The following is a 16,823-nucleotide window of genomic DNA, read 5'->3' on the forward strand; positions in this document are numbered from 1 at the left end:
TATCCTACACACTACCCTCCACCTATACACTATCCTACACACTACCCTCCACCTATACACTATCCTACACACTACCCTCCACCTACACTATTCTACACACTACCCTCCACCTACACTATACTACACACCACCCTACACCTACACACTATACTACACACTACCCTCCACCTGCACACTATCCTACACACTACCTCCCACCTACACTATACTACACACCACCCTACACCTACACACTATCCTACACACTATCCTCCACCTGCACACTATCCTACACACTACCTCCCACCTACACTATACTACAAACCACCCTACACCTACACACTATACTACACACTACCCTCCACCTGCACACTATACTACACACTACCTCCCACCTACACTATACTACACACCACCCTACACCTACACACTATCCTCCACACTACCCTACACCTACACACTATACTACACACTATCCTCCACCTGCACACTATCCTACACACTACCCTCCACCTGCACACTATCCTACACACTATCCTCCACCTGCACACTATCCTCCACACTACCCTCCACCTACACACGATCCTACACACTATCCTCCACCTGCACACTATCCTACACACTACCCTCCACCTGCACACTATACTATACACTACCCTACACCTACACACTATACTACACACTATCCTCCACCTGCACACTATACTATACACTACCCTCCACATGCACACTATCCTACACACTATCCTCCACCTGCACACTATCCTACACACTACCCTCCACCTGCACATTATCCTACACACTACCCTACACCTACACACTATCCTACACACTACCCTACACCTACACACTATCCTACACACTACCCTCCACCTGCACACTATCCTACACACTATCCTCCACACTACCCTACACCTGCACACTATCCTACACACTACCCTCCACCTGCACACTATCCTACACACTACCCTACTCCTACACACTATCCTACACACTACTCTCCACCTACATACTATCCTACACACTACCCTCCACCTGCACACTATCCTACACACTACCCTCCACCTGCACACTATCCTACACACTACCCTACACCTACACTATACTACACACCACCCTACACCTACACACTATCCTACACACTACCCTCCACCTATACACTATCCTACACACTACCCTCCACCTATACACTATCCTACACAATACCCTCCACCTACACTATACTACACACTACCCTCCACCTGCACACTATTCTACACACTACCCTCCACCTACACTATACTACACACCACCCTACACCTACACACTATACTACACACTACCCTCCACCTGCACACTATCCTACACACTACCTCCCACCTACACTATACTACACACCACCCTACACCTACACACTATCCTACACACTATCCTCCACCTGCACACTATCCTACACACTACCTCCCACCTACACTATACTACACACCACCCTACACCTACACACTATACTACACACTACCCTCCACCTGCACAATATACTACACACTACCTCCCACCTACACTATACTACACACCACCCTACACCTACACACTATCCTCCAGCTGCACACTATCCTACACACTATCCTCCACACTATCCTCCACCTACACACTATCCTACACACTACCCTCCACCTGCACACTATCCTACACACTATCCTCCACCTGCATACTATCCTCCACACTACCCTCCACCTACACACGATCCTACACACTATCCTCCACCTGCACACTATCCTACACACTACCCTCCACCTGCACACTATACACTACCCTACACCTACACACTATACCACACACTATCCTCCACCTGCACACTATCCTACACACTACCCTCCACCTGCACACTATACTATACACTACCCTCCACCTGCACACTATCCTACACACTATCCTCCACCTGCACACTATACTACACACTATCCTCCACCTGCACACTATCCTACACACTACCCTCCACCTGCACACTATACTACACACTATCCTCCACCTGCACACTATCCTACACACTACCCTACACCTACACAATATCCTACACACTACCCTACACCTACACACTATCCTACACACTACCCTCCACCTGCACACTATCCTACACACTATCCTCCACACTACCCTACACCTGCACACTATCCTACACACTACCCTCCACCTGCACACTATCCTACACACTACCCTACTCCTACACACTATCCTACACACTACCCTCCACCTACATACTATCCTACACACTACCCTCCACCTGCACACTATCCTACACACTACCCTCCACCTGCACACTATCCTACACACTACCCTACACCTACACTATACTACACACCACCCTACACCTACACACTATCCTACACACTATCCTCCACCTGCACACTATCCTACACACTACCCTCCACCTGCACACTATCCTACACACTACCCTACACCTGCACACTATCCTCCACACTATCCTCCACCTGCACACTATACTACACACTACCCTACACCTACACACTATCCTACACACTACCCTACACCTACACACTATCCTACACACTATCCTACACACTATGCTCCACACTACCCTACACCTACACACTATACTACACACTACCCTCCACCTGCACCCTACACCTACACACTATCCTCCACCTGCACACTATACTACACACTACCCTCCACCTGCACACTATCCTACACACTACCCTCCACCTGCACACTATCCTACACACTACCCTCCACCTACACTATACTACACACCACCCTACACCTACACACTATCCTACACAGTACCCTCCACCTACACACTATCCTACACACTACCCTCCACCTACACACTATCCGGCACACTACCCTCCACCTGCACACTATCCTACACACTACCCTACACCTACACAGTCTCCTACACACTACCCTACACCTACACACTACCCTCTACCTACACACTATCCTATACACTACCATTCACCTGCACACTACCCTACACACTACCCTCCACCTGCACACTATCCTACACACTACCCTCCACCTGCATACTATCCTACACACTACCCTCCACCTGCACACTATCCTACACACTACCCTCCACCTGCACACTATCCTACACACTACCCTCCACCTGCATACTATCCTACACACTACCCTCCACCTGCATACTATCCTACACACTACCCTCCACCTGCACACTATCCTACACACTACCCTCCACACTATCCTACACACTACCCTCCACCTGCACACTATCCTACACACCACCCTCCACCTATACACTATCCTACACACTACCCTCCACCTACACACTATACTACACACTACTCTCCACCTCCATACTATCCTACACACTACCCTCCACCTACACACTATACTACACACTACCCTCCACCTGCACACTATCCTACACACTTCCCTCCACCTATACACTATCCTACACACTACCCTCCACCTACACACTATACTACACACTACTCTCCACCTCCATACTATCCTACACACTACCCTCCACCTATACACTATCCTACACACTACCCTCCACCTGCACACTATCCTACACACTACCCTCCACCTGCACACTATCCTACACACTACCCTCCACCTACACACTATACTACACACTACTCTCCACCTCCATACTATCCTACACACTACCCTCCACCTACACACTATACTACACACCACCCTCCACCTACACACTATACTACACACCACCCTCCACCTATACACTATCCTACACACTACCCTCCACCTACACACTATACTACACACTACTCTCCACCTCCATACTATCCTACACACTACCCTCCACCTGCACACTATCCTACACACTACCCTCCACCTACACCTAGAATACTGTCGGGTCGTATCAGATGATTAATAGTGGCTTGGTGTGTGCAAGTCATTGGCCACACAAATACATCTGGGCCCAACTTATTATTATATGAACCGTCCACACAAATACATCTGGGCCCAAATTATTATTATATGAACCGTCCACACAAATACATCTGGGCCCAACTTATTATTATATGAACCGTCCACACAAATACATCTGGGCCCAACTTATTATTATATGAACCGTCCACACAAATACATCTGGGCCCAACTTATTATTATATGAACCGTCCACACAAATACATCTGGGCCCAAATTATTATTATATGAACCGTCCACACAAATACATCTGGGCCCAAATTATTATTATATGAACCGTCCACACAAATACATCTGGGCCCAACTTATTATTATATGAACTGTTCACACAAATACATCTGGGCCCAAATTATTATTATATGAACCATCCACACAAATACATCTGGGCCCAAATTATTATTATATGAACCGTCCACACAAAGTTACAGTTAAGATTGGAAGCATTTTAAAAATGAAGGATATTACCTCTTTAAAAACAAGTGAGTGCTTTAGTCTGAATGAATGGTCTCCCTCGCTGGGTTTGTACCACCCCTCCCTCGTTTCCCTCCCTCTCACTCCTGAAAGGTTAACGGTGAGAGGCCCTCCTGGAGACGCACAAGTCACCTCCTTTAATTGCCTTTTCTCATCCTTCCTGTTCTCCACTGGGGTCAGCTCTGTCCACTGCAGGACCAGACAGAGGGATCTTTCTGCAGCATACACAGACACGTCACTGAGGCACTCAGGCTGAACTGAGAACCGGAGGCAAGGATGGTAGGGGCATGGGAGGGGGCAGGGGAGGTGTGTGTGTGTGTGTGTGTGTGTGTGTGTGTGTGTGTGTGTGTGTGTGTGTGTGTGTGTGTGTGTGTGTGTGTGTGTGTGTGTGTGTGTGTGTGTGTGTGTGTGTGTGTGTGTGTGTGTGTGTGTGTGTGTGTGTGTGTGTGTGTGTGTGTGTGTGTGGCACTTCAAGTGTCTGCACTTACACACACAGTATCTCATTAGAAGCAGAGGGGTGCTGTAGTGTACCTATGTTGGCTAATTGAGCTGCAGTGGTCACCAGGCCTCAGTACCGCCCTCATCCATGAAACAGCTGACACCAGCACTGCAATGCTCACTATTTCTTCTAGAGATGATGATATTAGCTGGGAGATCTAACCTGGATAGAAACTTCAGAAACCATGTAGAAATTCCCCATATTTCTCATTTCTGGTATTGAAAAGTGGCTACAGTTTTACTATGAGAGTGTGCGTGGTAGAACATCATTAGAAGTTTGATTTGTAGAAATGCTGTATCTGTACAAATGATCAGGTTGACCTTGAAACATGCAATTCTATGAACTGATGAAAGGAAATGGTTTCATGCTTTTCAAATGAGAGGTTTTCATTTGTAGGCTACTCTGTTCTGCCATGCGACTAATAATGAATACACTGAATAGTGAATAAAAATGAAATAGTGAATAAATGTGACATTTTTCCAGAGAATGATCCAAGATGTCTCAATCTATTTAGTTATACTTTTAACTTTCAGGTTTCAACTTTTAATGTCACATGCACAAGTACAGTCAAATGCCGTTCTTGCAAGATCCAATCACAACCTTTTAATATATATGTTTTTAACCTCTATTTAACTAGGGAAGTCAGTTAAGAACAAATTCTTATAACCTCTTAGACATTGTAAAGACAGTTTGAAAATGACCACTCTAAACTTCTAAAAGTGTCATAATGACCTCTTCCTAACACCAGCTCAATGATTCTCTGGTGTGGATTGGCAGCAGAAGACTGTGATATGATATGAGCTCTACATGTTGCTAGCATTAGCCTGGCTGTGTGGCTGAACCATAGAATCAGGAGTAGAATGAACATCCCCGTCGAAAGCAGTGCTCCATAGACCGATGGACTGTCTGTTCTACTCATTCTACTTCTAGGAGGCCATTTGAGTCAGAGCTCTGGGTGTGAGAGGATATCATTAGGAACTGACAGCAGAACAGATGAGTTGTGTTATCTCACTCTCACATCTAAAACGCTATGGCTGAGGGAGATGGATAGAAAGAGAGAGAGCCAGAGCGAGTGTGAGATAGAAAGATGGAAAGAAGAGAGTGAGATGGAGGTAATGGAGAAGGGGGGGGGGCGGGGGTAGAGACAGAGAAAAGAGATTTGAGAAAAGGCTCATTCCCATCTGACAGGTAGAGATTGGGCATGAAGGTGTCTGCCATCTTTAATTCATTCTGTTTGGGGAGGACTGGTCTGGGTTCAAAGTGTCATTGGAAAAGCAGCATGTTATTAAAGTAACTTCCAAATAACATGCCAAAGGAAAATATTACTATATAAAATCATGAGCATATATTTTTTGAAGGTGCTTCCTGGCTGGATACACGTATGTGCAGTAATTCACTGAATGGCAGGTGTTGTGCTGGATCAGTATACAGTATATAGGTTGGCCACACAGAAATATGACTGACCTTCTCCAGTAGGAGTGGCCAGCATTAGGCTGTGTGTCCCTAAGCAGAGCCCTTCCTTACCATGTCACCACTGCTGCTGGCTGCAAACCCTCGGACCTTCTTACCCAGACCTCCTCACCGAGGGGACTTTTAATCTACTTTACAAGGTTCTGGGTTTCACTAGTGCCCCATTATAAATGAATATCATATATAATACAGTGTAGTAGTGTAATGATATTCTGTTCTGGAGCACAGCTCCGGCCAGTCAGCCATTTCCTTCTCCTCCGCCCACTGACTAGGTACCATAGCACAGAGGAGAGGAAGCTGTGGAACAGCTATGAATACAGGTGGGACAACCAGGTAGGGATGTTGTGTATGTGTGTGTCTCAACATAATCACAGATAATACTTCCAGAAGAGACACATTTGGAGTTCCTTGCTGCCATTGAGCTGCAGAACTACAAGGAATGATTTGTAGGTCCTCATATGGAATCTGTTAACCATGTACAGAGTTTAGAGATTACTACATTGACGTGGGTTTTGAATTACACACACTTCACAATCAAATCTAAGAAGGTTTTAGTTGGACCACCATTTTGTTCTCTTCTCTGTTCTGTTACTACCACAGGACTGCAACATACCAAGGTGTGGATTTATGGAGCATTAAAGTCCTCTTTTAATATAAAGCACATGTATGGAACTGTTGGACAGCAAGCTACAGTAGACTATGATTCAGGATTGTTCTTTTTCCTTCTTTTACAGTAAGGAGCGAGGCGTGAATTAAAGGCATGGTGAATAATAATAATAATAATAATATATGCTATTTAGCAGACGCTTTTATCCAAAGCGACTTACAGTCATGTGTGCATACATTCTATGTATGGGTGATCCCGGGGATCGAACCCACTACCCTGGCGTTACAAGCGCCATGCTCTACCAACTGAGCTACAGAAGCTTTACAGAAAGCTCTGAAAATAAACTGCCCAAATGGATCTTGCGGTTTTAAAATGAGAGAGAAGTGATGAAAAAACGACGTGCCCTGTGATTCTGGCCGTTTGACTCTGGATGTTTGAAATGTTTCTGTTTTGCTGAACTGGAAGGGTGACAGCAGGTGGGAAACAACGCAGGAGCAACAGTTGCTAAGGAACAGGGTTCTAATGTTTCCACGGTGATCAGAGCGTTATGACCCAAACAGTGCAGGGCTCACTTCTCTCTCCCCCTCTCCCCTGCCTTCTCCTCACCCCTATTACACCCCCTCCTCTCCCCCTCTCCCTCCCCTGGGTGTGCGTTGTGTGTCCAGGTCAACTGGACCAAATCTGTTTGAGCGGCTGCCATCACATGTTCACACACTTGGCCAGAGCTCACTCATACACATGCAAACCCACACATGCTCACACGCTCACGGCAGGAAATGAGTGTTTGTTCGGACAAGGCGCCTCTTCCTGTGCGCTCCCTAAGGGCTCCCTCTGGTCCGGGTTCTCATTGTGTGCGCTTGCTTTTGCCTTCCCCACTCCACAACTTGCTTATTCTCTCTCTATTCTCTGGGATCACTCTGGCCTATTCCGTCTTTATCCTTTGTACCCTATCTCATCTCTCTGCTCCCTCTCTCTTCTCTGGTTTTGCTGTCCTCATTCCTCATCCCCTCCCTCCTCCCTCCTCTGTTTGGTTCCCTTCTCTCTCCCAAAGCCAGTCGATGGAGGTGGTCTGTTAGAGGATCTATTTCACTCAGAACTCAGAGACACGTTACAAGGAGCTGTCAGACAGTCAATACAATGGGACTTTGTCTGTGATCACTTTTAATGCTGAATGTCTCATTTGACATTTCCTTGCAAGTGGCCAAACTCAGTCTTTATATGGACGATTTTAAATGGCAGCATATTTATCGAAATCAGGAGAGAATAAACAGTGAAATGGAATGGATTCTGTGTGTGAGATTCAACTGGAGGACTGGAAGAAATCTGAGAGGCTGTGTAGACCAAAGAGATATTGGCCTGCGTGTGTGTGTGCATGTGTGTGTAACGACAAAGCCTTGGTCTGTGCTTGCTGTTTGCTTAAGGTGGCATGAGTCGGCGAGACTCAAACAGGAGCCTGTTTTTGCATGACCTGCCAAGCGCCCGACTGACGTTTAGCTCACACACACACACACACACACACACACACACACACACGCACGCACGCACGCACGCACACACACACGCATCGGCCACAAGTCAACATCTCTCTGCACTAGCAGTCTTCTTGTCTTTTAGTTTTTTCAACACAGCACCAGATCCAGACAGCCATTTTTATTCTTCAGACATAGACCCGTTGAAAGCAGCTACAGTACAGCTGTGAGCGACATTTTTTATTTCACCTTTATTTAACCAGGTAGACTAGTTGAGAACAAGTTCTCATTTACAACTGCGACCTGGCCAAGATAAAGTAGTAGTGATGCTAGATAGCTGGGCAGGTGCGGGCAGCGATCGGTTGAGGGTAGCCTAGTGGTTAGAGCGTTGGACTAGTAACCAAAAGGTTACAAGTTCAAATCCCCAAGCTGACAAGGTAAAAATCTGCCGTTCTGCCCCTGAACAGGCAGTTAACCCACTGTTCCTAGGCCGTCATTGAAAATAAGAATTTGTTCTTAACTGACTTGCCTAGTTAAATAAAGGAAAATCTAAATAAAAAGAGCATGCATTTAGTTGTACTTGAATTTAAGAGCAGTTGGAGGCAATGGAAGGAGAGTTGTAATGGCATTGAAGCTCATCTGGAGGTTTCTTAACACAGTGTCCAAAGATGGACCAGATGTATACAGAATGGTGTCGTCTACGTAGAGGTGGATCAGAGAATCAGCAGCAGAAAGAGCGACATCATTGATGTATACAGAGAAAAGAGTCGGCCCGAGAATAGAACCCTGTGGCACCCCCATAGAGACTGCCAGATGTCCGGACAACATGTCCTCCGATTTGACACACTGAACTCTGTCTGCGAAGTAGTTTGTGAACCAGGGGATGGCAGTAATTTGAGAAACCAAGGCTGTTGATTCTGCCGATAAGAATGTGATGATTGGCAGAGTCAAAAGCCTTGGCCAGGACGATGAATACGGCTGCACAATATTGTCTTTTATCGCATGCGCTAATGATATCGTTTAGTACCTTGAGCGTAGCTGAGGATTGCATAGTGGAGAAGGTATGGTGGGATTCGAAATGGTCGGTGATCTGTTTGTTAACTTGGCATTCGGAGACCTTGGAAAGGCAGGGTAGAATAGATATAGGTCTGTCACAGTTTGGGTCTAGAGTGTCTCCCCTTTGAAGAGGGGGATGACCGTGGCAGCTTTCCAATCTTTTGGGATCTCAGACAATATGAAAGAGAGGTTGAACAGGCTAGTAATAGGGGTTGCAACAATTGCGGCGGATCATTTTAGAAAGAGTGGGTCCAGATTGTCTAGCCCAGCTGATTTGAAGGTTCCAGATTTTGCAGCTCTTTCAGAACATCAGCTATCTGGAGTTGGGTGAAGGAGTAATGGGGAGACTTGGGCGAGTTGCTGTGTGGGTGCAGAGCTGTTGACCAGCGTAGAGGTAGCCAGGTGGAAAGCATGGCCAGCCGTAGAGTAATGCTTATTGAAATTCTCAATTATCGTGGATTTATCGGTGGTGACAGTGTATCGTAGCCTCAGTGCAGTGGGCAGCTGGCAGGAGGTGCTCTTGTTCTCTATGGACTTTACAGTGTCCCAGAACTTTTGGGAGTTTGTGCTACAGGATGCAAATTTCTGTTTGAAAAAGCTAGCCTTTGCTTTTCCTAACTGCCTGAGTATATTGGTTCCTAACTTCCCTCCTCCATGAGGGGAGGGGTTAAGAGAATGGACCAAAATGACCTAGGCCTGGGTTTATAATCCAGGGCTCACTTGAAAAAGACATGTAAAGCTCAATGTATGTGATAATGGTGCTGGTGGGGGGTTAGCTGAAGACTGACAGGTGGGCCATGTGAGCAGGTGTTGTAGGAAGAGTGAGCTAGGGCTGAGAGGTCAGTCTGGGGTGAGTTGTTTGGGTGTACAGTATGAGACATGTCTGAGAGGTTGGCTGTCAAAGCCACGTTGCTGGAGGGGCCTGGAAGAGAGCCAGATGTTGCGTAATGACTCCCATAAACCAGCAGGGGTGCAGCGTCTCTCTGTTTCCCCCCTCTCTCCGTCTCTGACGCCCTGTTTCTCTCTCTTTGCCTGTTTCTCTCTCTCTCCCTCTCGGCCTTAATGACAGTCACAGCAATAGCTAAACAGGAGGAAAAGACGCTGAGACAACATCCCAACAACTTTTAGGGTTCTATTCAATCTGTATCGGTGAAGCTTAAAGGTATTTCATATTGAGCCGACATATGCAGTGTTTACCGTGAATGCAGTCTCCACTAACGTGGGAACATTGCCTTTAAATTTCAATCATGCTGTAACGCTGATTTTCCGTGATACGGATTGAATAGAGCCCTTAGTCAACGTTAGGCTTCCGGCGTCTCCCACCCAGCTAGATCAAAGTGGAGCCTTAAGTAGCACTGTCTGCTTTATGCACATCCCCTGTCTGACTGCAACAGAACCTCTGAGAGAGAGAGAGAGAGAGAGAGAGAGGGAGGCCTGAGTGCCAACACTACACTGTTTTCACTGTGTGTGTGTGTGTGTGTGTGTGTGTGTGTGTGTGTGTGTGTGTGTGTGTGTGTGTGTGTGTGTGTGTGTGTGTGTGTGTGTGTGTGTGTGTGTGTGTGTGTGTGTGTGTGTGTGTGTGTAAGCATGGCGATTTCATTATCATAAATAGGGACTGGGAAATCTCCTCCATCTTTCAATTTTACCTCTTTTAATTATTTTCTCTCCATCTCATGTTTGATGAAGTAAAAACAGATGGGATGGATAGGGCATTTAATTACCCTGTACTGATTCTGCCTCTCAACCAACAGACAGGGGAAGACCCCCACCACTCCTCACACACACACACACACACACACACACACACACACACACACACACACACACACACACACACACACACACACACACACACACACACACACACACACACACACACACACACACACACACACATCCTCCCCTTTACTCTACCCTACAGGATAGTCATTTTGAACTGATCATCCTACTCATTGGAGAATGTGGGTTAGGTTTAGGTTCTACGGTTAGTTGTTAATATTTAGTAAGGTGAAATGGTTTAATATGGTGGTAGAGTGGGAGTGGGACCTTTCATCCACCCTGACCTTTTCACCCCCACATCGGATTTCTCTCCTTACTTTGTTTGCCATTTTCTTCTGCAGATACATGTTGGTTGCAGCAGTCTGACTGATACTATCTTCCAATCCATTTACCACAGTGACATCTACTCTAACTCTAGCTTCATATCCATACCCCTGCTCAAGCATAACCCCAACCCTAGCCATAACCCTAACCCTAGCCATAACCCTAACCTTAGCCATAACCCTAACCCTAGCCATAATCCTAACCATAATCCTAACCCTAACCATAACCCTAACACTAACCCTAGCTTAATTCTAAATATAAATACATGTTTTAAATGAGAAGTAGGCATTGGTCTGAAGCCAAAAAAGAAAGGAAATTCCCATGAGCACCACATTGCCTACTCCACCCATGTCTACCAAGGTTTTCCAGCACACAGAGGCTGTATAGCCCCGTTAGAAAATATAAATGTAGATTTTTTGGCGTACCCCCGACGGCATTACCCCAGTTTGGGAATACCTGGCGTAGAGAATCTTTTTACCATCTCAACCACTGTGAAATATATTTCCCATAACAAAAATATTGTATTTTCAGCTGTTTGATGCTGGTGTACAAAACCTAAAGATCCACCGCTACTTACACTTGCTTTCCATCAGGATGACAGATCTATAACTCACATTTCTATGTGAATTTGATTTCTGTAACCATTAGCTTACCAGTGTAATATTGACATAAGCTCAGAAACACTTGTTTTGCAAACATGGTCCTGTTTTATCAATGGGCAGTTCATTACCTCTGTCAAATGAATATGTAGCTTAAAGTTGTGTGTATTTGTATTTATTTTTTCAATAAAGATGGTGACGCTACAATAATACACATTTACAATAGGCCTATATCTAAGAATACATATAGCATAGTGAGACAAACACTGAGTGCACAAAACATTAAAAACACCTGCTCTTTCCATTGACTGAACATGTGAATCCAGGTGTAAGCTATAATTCTTTATTGATGTCACTTGTTAGAGCCACTTCAATCAGTGTAGATGAAGGGGAGTTGACACGTTAAAGAACCATTTTTAAGCCTTGAGACAATTAAGACATGGATAGTTTGTGTGTGTCGTACAGAGGATGAATTAGCAAGACAAAATATATAAGTGCCTTTGAATGTGGTTTAGTAGTAGGTGCCAGGCCCACCGGTTTGTGACATGAACTGCAATTCTGCTGTAGTTTTCACACTCAACAGTGTCCTGTGTGTATCAAGACTGCTCCACCACCCAAAGGACATTCAGCCAACTTGACACAACTCTATGAAGCATTGGAGTCAACATGGGACAGCATCCCTGTGGAACGCTTTTGACACCTTGTAGAGTTAATTTTTTTATTTTACCAGGTAAATTGACTGAGAATACATTGTCATTTACAGCAACGGTCTGGAGAATAGTTACAGGGGAGAGGAGGGGGGATGAATGAGCCAGTTGTAAAGCTGGGGTTGATTAGGTGGCCATGATGGTATGTAGGCCAGATTGGGAATCCATACCCTGACGAATTGAGTTCTGAGGGAAAAAGGTGTTCGTAAAGTGTGTGTGTGTATATTGTAGCGGTTTCATGGGTTGTGTGGTGGATGGACGTTATGTAGTTATGTTAAACAACTACCTCTTCCTCTACTGTATGTATTGATTTATTTTGCTCCTTTGCACCCCATTATTTATATTTCTACTTTGCACTTTCTTCCACTGAAAATCTACCATTCCAGTGTTTTACTTGCTATATTGTATTTACTTCGCCACCATGGCCTTCTTTTGCCTTTACCTCCCTTATCTCACCTCATTTGCTCACATCGTATATAGACTTGTTTATACTGTATTATTGACTGTATGTTTGTTTTACTCCATGTGTAACTCTGTGTCGTTGTATGTATCGAACTGCTTTGCTTTATCTTGGCCAGGTCGCAATTGTAAATGTGAACTTGTTCTCAACTTGCCTACCTGATTAAATTAAGGCGAAATAAAAAATAAAATCAAAATGTGCCTGCGAGGTTTCTTATATTTTTGGCTGCCAGGTCCATGGACAGCAATGTGAAGTATTCTCCAGAGGGACAGCTCAGGGGAAACTTCTAGACTGCAACAGAACAGCCACACCTGTCTCCAGTTGTTATCAGAGCCAAACTGCAGCCGGTAAAACCAATCAGTGCCTCTGCTTAACCGCAGCCTGGGTTTTCTTTCTTTGACCCCAGCAGGTGATTGAAGAAGACAAAGCATATGGTAGAGGAGGTTTTTAAAGAAAGGAACTTGTGATTTCAACAAGGATTTAACCCTCAAAGACAAGATTGGAGGACCTTCCACTGGTGACTAAGTGTTTACTCAGTTTGTTTTTGAGTTTTGTATAACACGAATGCTTACCGAAAACTGGTTTATTACTATCAGGTTAACCCTTCACTTGGACTGGTCGTGTGTTTGTATGTGTAAACCCTGCCTTACAAAGATCTTGGCCCCCCAAACCATCACTATATGTATTTTTTTAGTTTAATAGCAAGAAACTGTATATTCTATTATTCCTCTGAATTGTGACTCGTTTCAGGAAACTAGGCGTATGTCGCACGTCATTACTTCACAGAAGAGCCAAAATTTCTATTTTGGCAGAAAGTCCTTCTAGAACATGCAATCTTTCATGTGCCTTAATAACAAACTTGTATGCCAACTGTAAATACAAATATAACTGTTTAATTACAAGCATAGTTGGCTTAACCAGAGAAAAAGAGAGCAACATTCCCACTAGCCATGATTGTCTGAGCTAATGAGTGGGCTGGACATGCAGAGAGATTGAGTTTGGATTGGTCTGCCATATAGCACGCTTCTGTCTATATCATGAGCAGGTCAGTATGTGTACGTCATTATTTCTAATGTGGCTTTTTTTTAAAAATATCACATAATAGAACTACATAGGTATTGCTCTCCACTTTCTGGAGGACCGAGTTCTAAAATCAGTGGAATTAGAGAATGATAGCTAAGGAGATGGCAAATTCTGCCATTTGATTACAAATATGTAGGCAGAGTCAAAAAGAGAACACACAGAAGGCTGTTGTATAAAACACCTGTCTCCGGATTACATCTTCAAACTGAGAGCAACCATGGCATCCATGACAGACAGGGAGAAGCGTCCATCCATCTATATGGGTAAGATACTGTAGCTAGCAAGCAAGACTACGTTTTCCGAAATGACACGTTTCTTTTTGTCAAAGTTGTTTCCACTGCGACAACTGTCGATAGCCAGACCAGCTAAGTCTATCTGTGTACCAGAGTGCAGATTAACTGACAAATTTAAAAACACTCAATACCCGTTGAATATGGCCAGTGTCAGTAAACATTGGCAAAAAAAGTGTCATTAAATTGTTGCCAACAGCACAACATAAAAGAGCCTAACCAGCTCTCATTTCTGTCTGGAAGTAGCTAGCAAGCGAGCCAACGTTAGCCAGTTAGCTTGGGCGCTTGACTGTGTTAGGTCAAAACGCTCAGATCAACCATACTCCTCGGCCAGAGCATCCAGTGTGTGCTCTGAACATTCTGAATTTACGAACGGACAATCTGACAATGCTCTGAGTTTCCGAACACCCAGAGCTCACTTTGAGCACACTCTGGCACTACAGATTAAATGTATGACACACCCGTTGTATAACACAGCCTTTATAGTCTTGGAATATTTGGTGGTTCAGTACATGTGAAGCCTTAAAGAGATGGGTGGGGCTAAAGATTTAGAGGGTGTGAACGCTGCTGAATGGGAGCGCTCTCCACAAGGTGTACCAAAATATTCAAGGGCCATTTTCTCACAAGTTTCTCAACTTTCAAAGCAGAATTACTTTCTCATTGTTCCTCAACTGTAGTGTATGAGATACCATTTTCTAGCTCTGAGTATACCCAGTGTAAAAAACACAATTTCAAATTTTGCTACATAAATCGAGGCAGTCGGTCACAGTTAGGCTGTTTGAGAAGGTTTGAATCCTAAGCAACCTGCATACACATTGTTTGAAGTACAGAACAACATAGCTACTGTAGTAGGTCAAAGCCGTGTGCTGGGAACCCTTGGTAGAGCATGGGTGAAGTAGCCTTTCTTCAGGCCTACTCAAAAAGTGGGCCTCAAAAAGTGGGCATTTGTTTTTAATTTCAATGTTTTTTACACTGGAAGGTGATTTTTGGCATAAGGTGCGTTACACACCATTTTCACATGCAAATCCAGATATTTTTTGGGAGCAACCAAGTCTGCTATTGGCAGTGCTATTGTAACCTGGAAGGTGTGAAATGTGTTTTTTTTTGCCTATCCCAACTCCACCGGAGGCACCCTCGGAAAGTGGGGTCACAACCAATATAACTAAAGCTTTTTGGCCCTAAATCTTTTTGTAGGGAGCCAAGGAATGCAACTATTACCTTTATCAGTGATGGACACTAGCTAGAATGTGGGCCAATTATTTTATAGCAATATAGCTAGCTACTAATAGAATAGCCCAACTTCTTAAACATTGTTTTGATGAGCAGGTTAGGATGTGACTTGGTCAACTCATACTTTGTACCAAATGCATTGGCTATCAATAAACATCTTACAACGTATACAGTAGAAGTACATGTATGTTCCTGGTTATTTACTTAGTATTATACTACTTCATCCAGATATTCCACTGTTGATGTGTATGTAGCACAAACTCACTAGCTAGCGTGTATTCTCAGAAACAATAACACCAGTGTTACTGTAATAGAATGTGTATACTGTAATATAGGTTATAGCCAAGAGGAGGACATGGTTCGTATTTCAATGGTGCTTATGAGGACTCCCGTAACAATTAAAATGTCAATGTGGCCCCCTCAAACATATTGTAACATTGGGAACCCTCAGAAGTCAATGTGTTATAGGAACCTGAGCGCAGAAGTAGACTGTGGGCTTTCTGTACATGGTAATAATTTATTTTCCATTCCATTGTTTGCTCAGCATGTAATTGTATTTGGTTATGTAAACATTTACAAGAACAGGCATTGAATGATAAACAGAAAAAAACATGGATGCATTCTGTGATATTTTTTAAACAATTTCATTCACATCCTCACTTTGTCATTACTACAATATTGATGATTGCTCAGCCTGTGTTCTTGGTCTGCATCACATAGCCGGGGAGTCATCAGTCCTGTAAGGGATGGATCCAAATTTGCAGAATGGGTACCTGGAGGAAAATGGGGGAGGGTCATGCTTTTTCAATTTCATTTAAGGGGAGGGTTCAGTATTTTTTTCTTAGTCCAGTGTCGGGTCATGTAATTTCTAATTAATGAAAT

General features: G+C 44.3%; 1 protein-coding gene across 1 annotated transcript in view; it reads right to left on the minus strand.

The window, feature by feature from the left end:
* Positions 1 to 16,477: 16,477 nt before the first annotated feature.
* Positions 16,478 to 16,823, minus strand: part of LOC124004040 (myoD family inhibitor-like) — a 118,990-nt gene continuing 118,644 nt past the window's right edge. The window contains exon 5 of the mRNA XM_046312783.1: positions 16,478 to 16,714. Within this exon, the coding sequence (XP_046168739.1) occupies positions 16,590 to 16,714 (125 nt within the window). The 3' untranslated portion in view covers positions 16,478 to 16,589. The remainder of the gene's footprint in view (positions 16,715 to 16,823) is intronic.

Source organism: Oncorhynchus gorbuscha, linkage group LG18 (genome assembly GCF_021184085.1).
Source record: "Oncorhynchus gorbuscha isolate QuinsamMale2020 ecotype Even-year linkage group LG18, OgorEven_v1.0, whole genome shotgun sequence".
Classification (NCBI taxonomy): domain Eukaryota; kingdom Metazoa; phylum Chordata; class Actinopteri; order Salmoniformes; family Salmonidae; genus Oncorhynchus; species Oncorhynchus gorbuscha.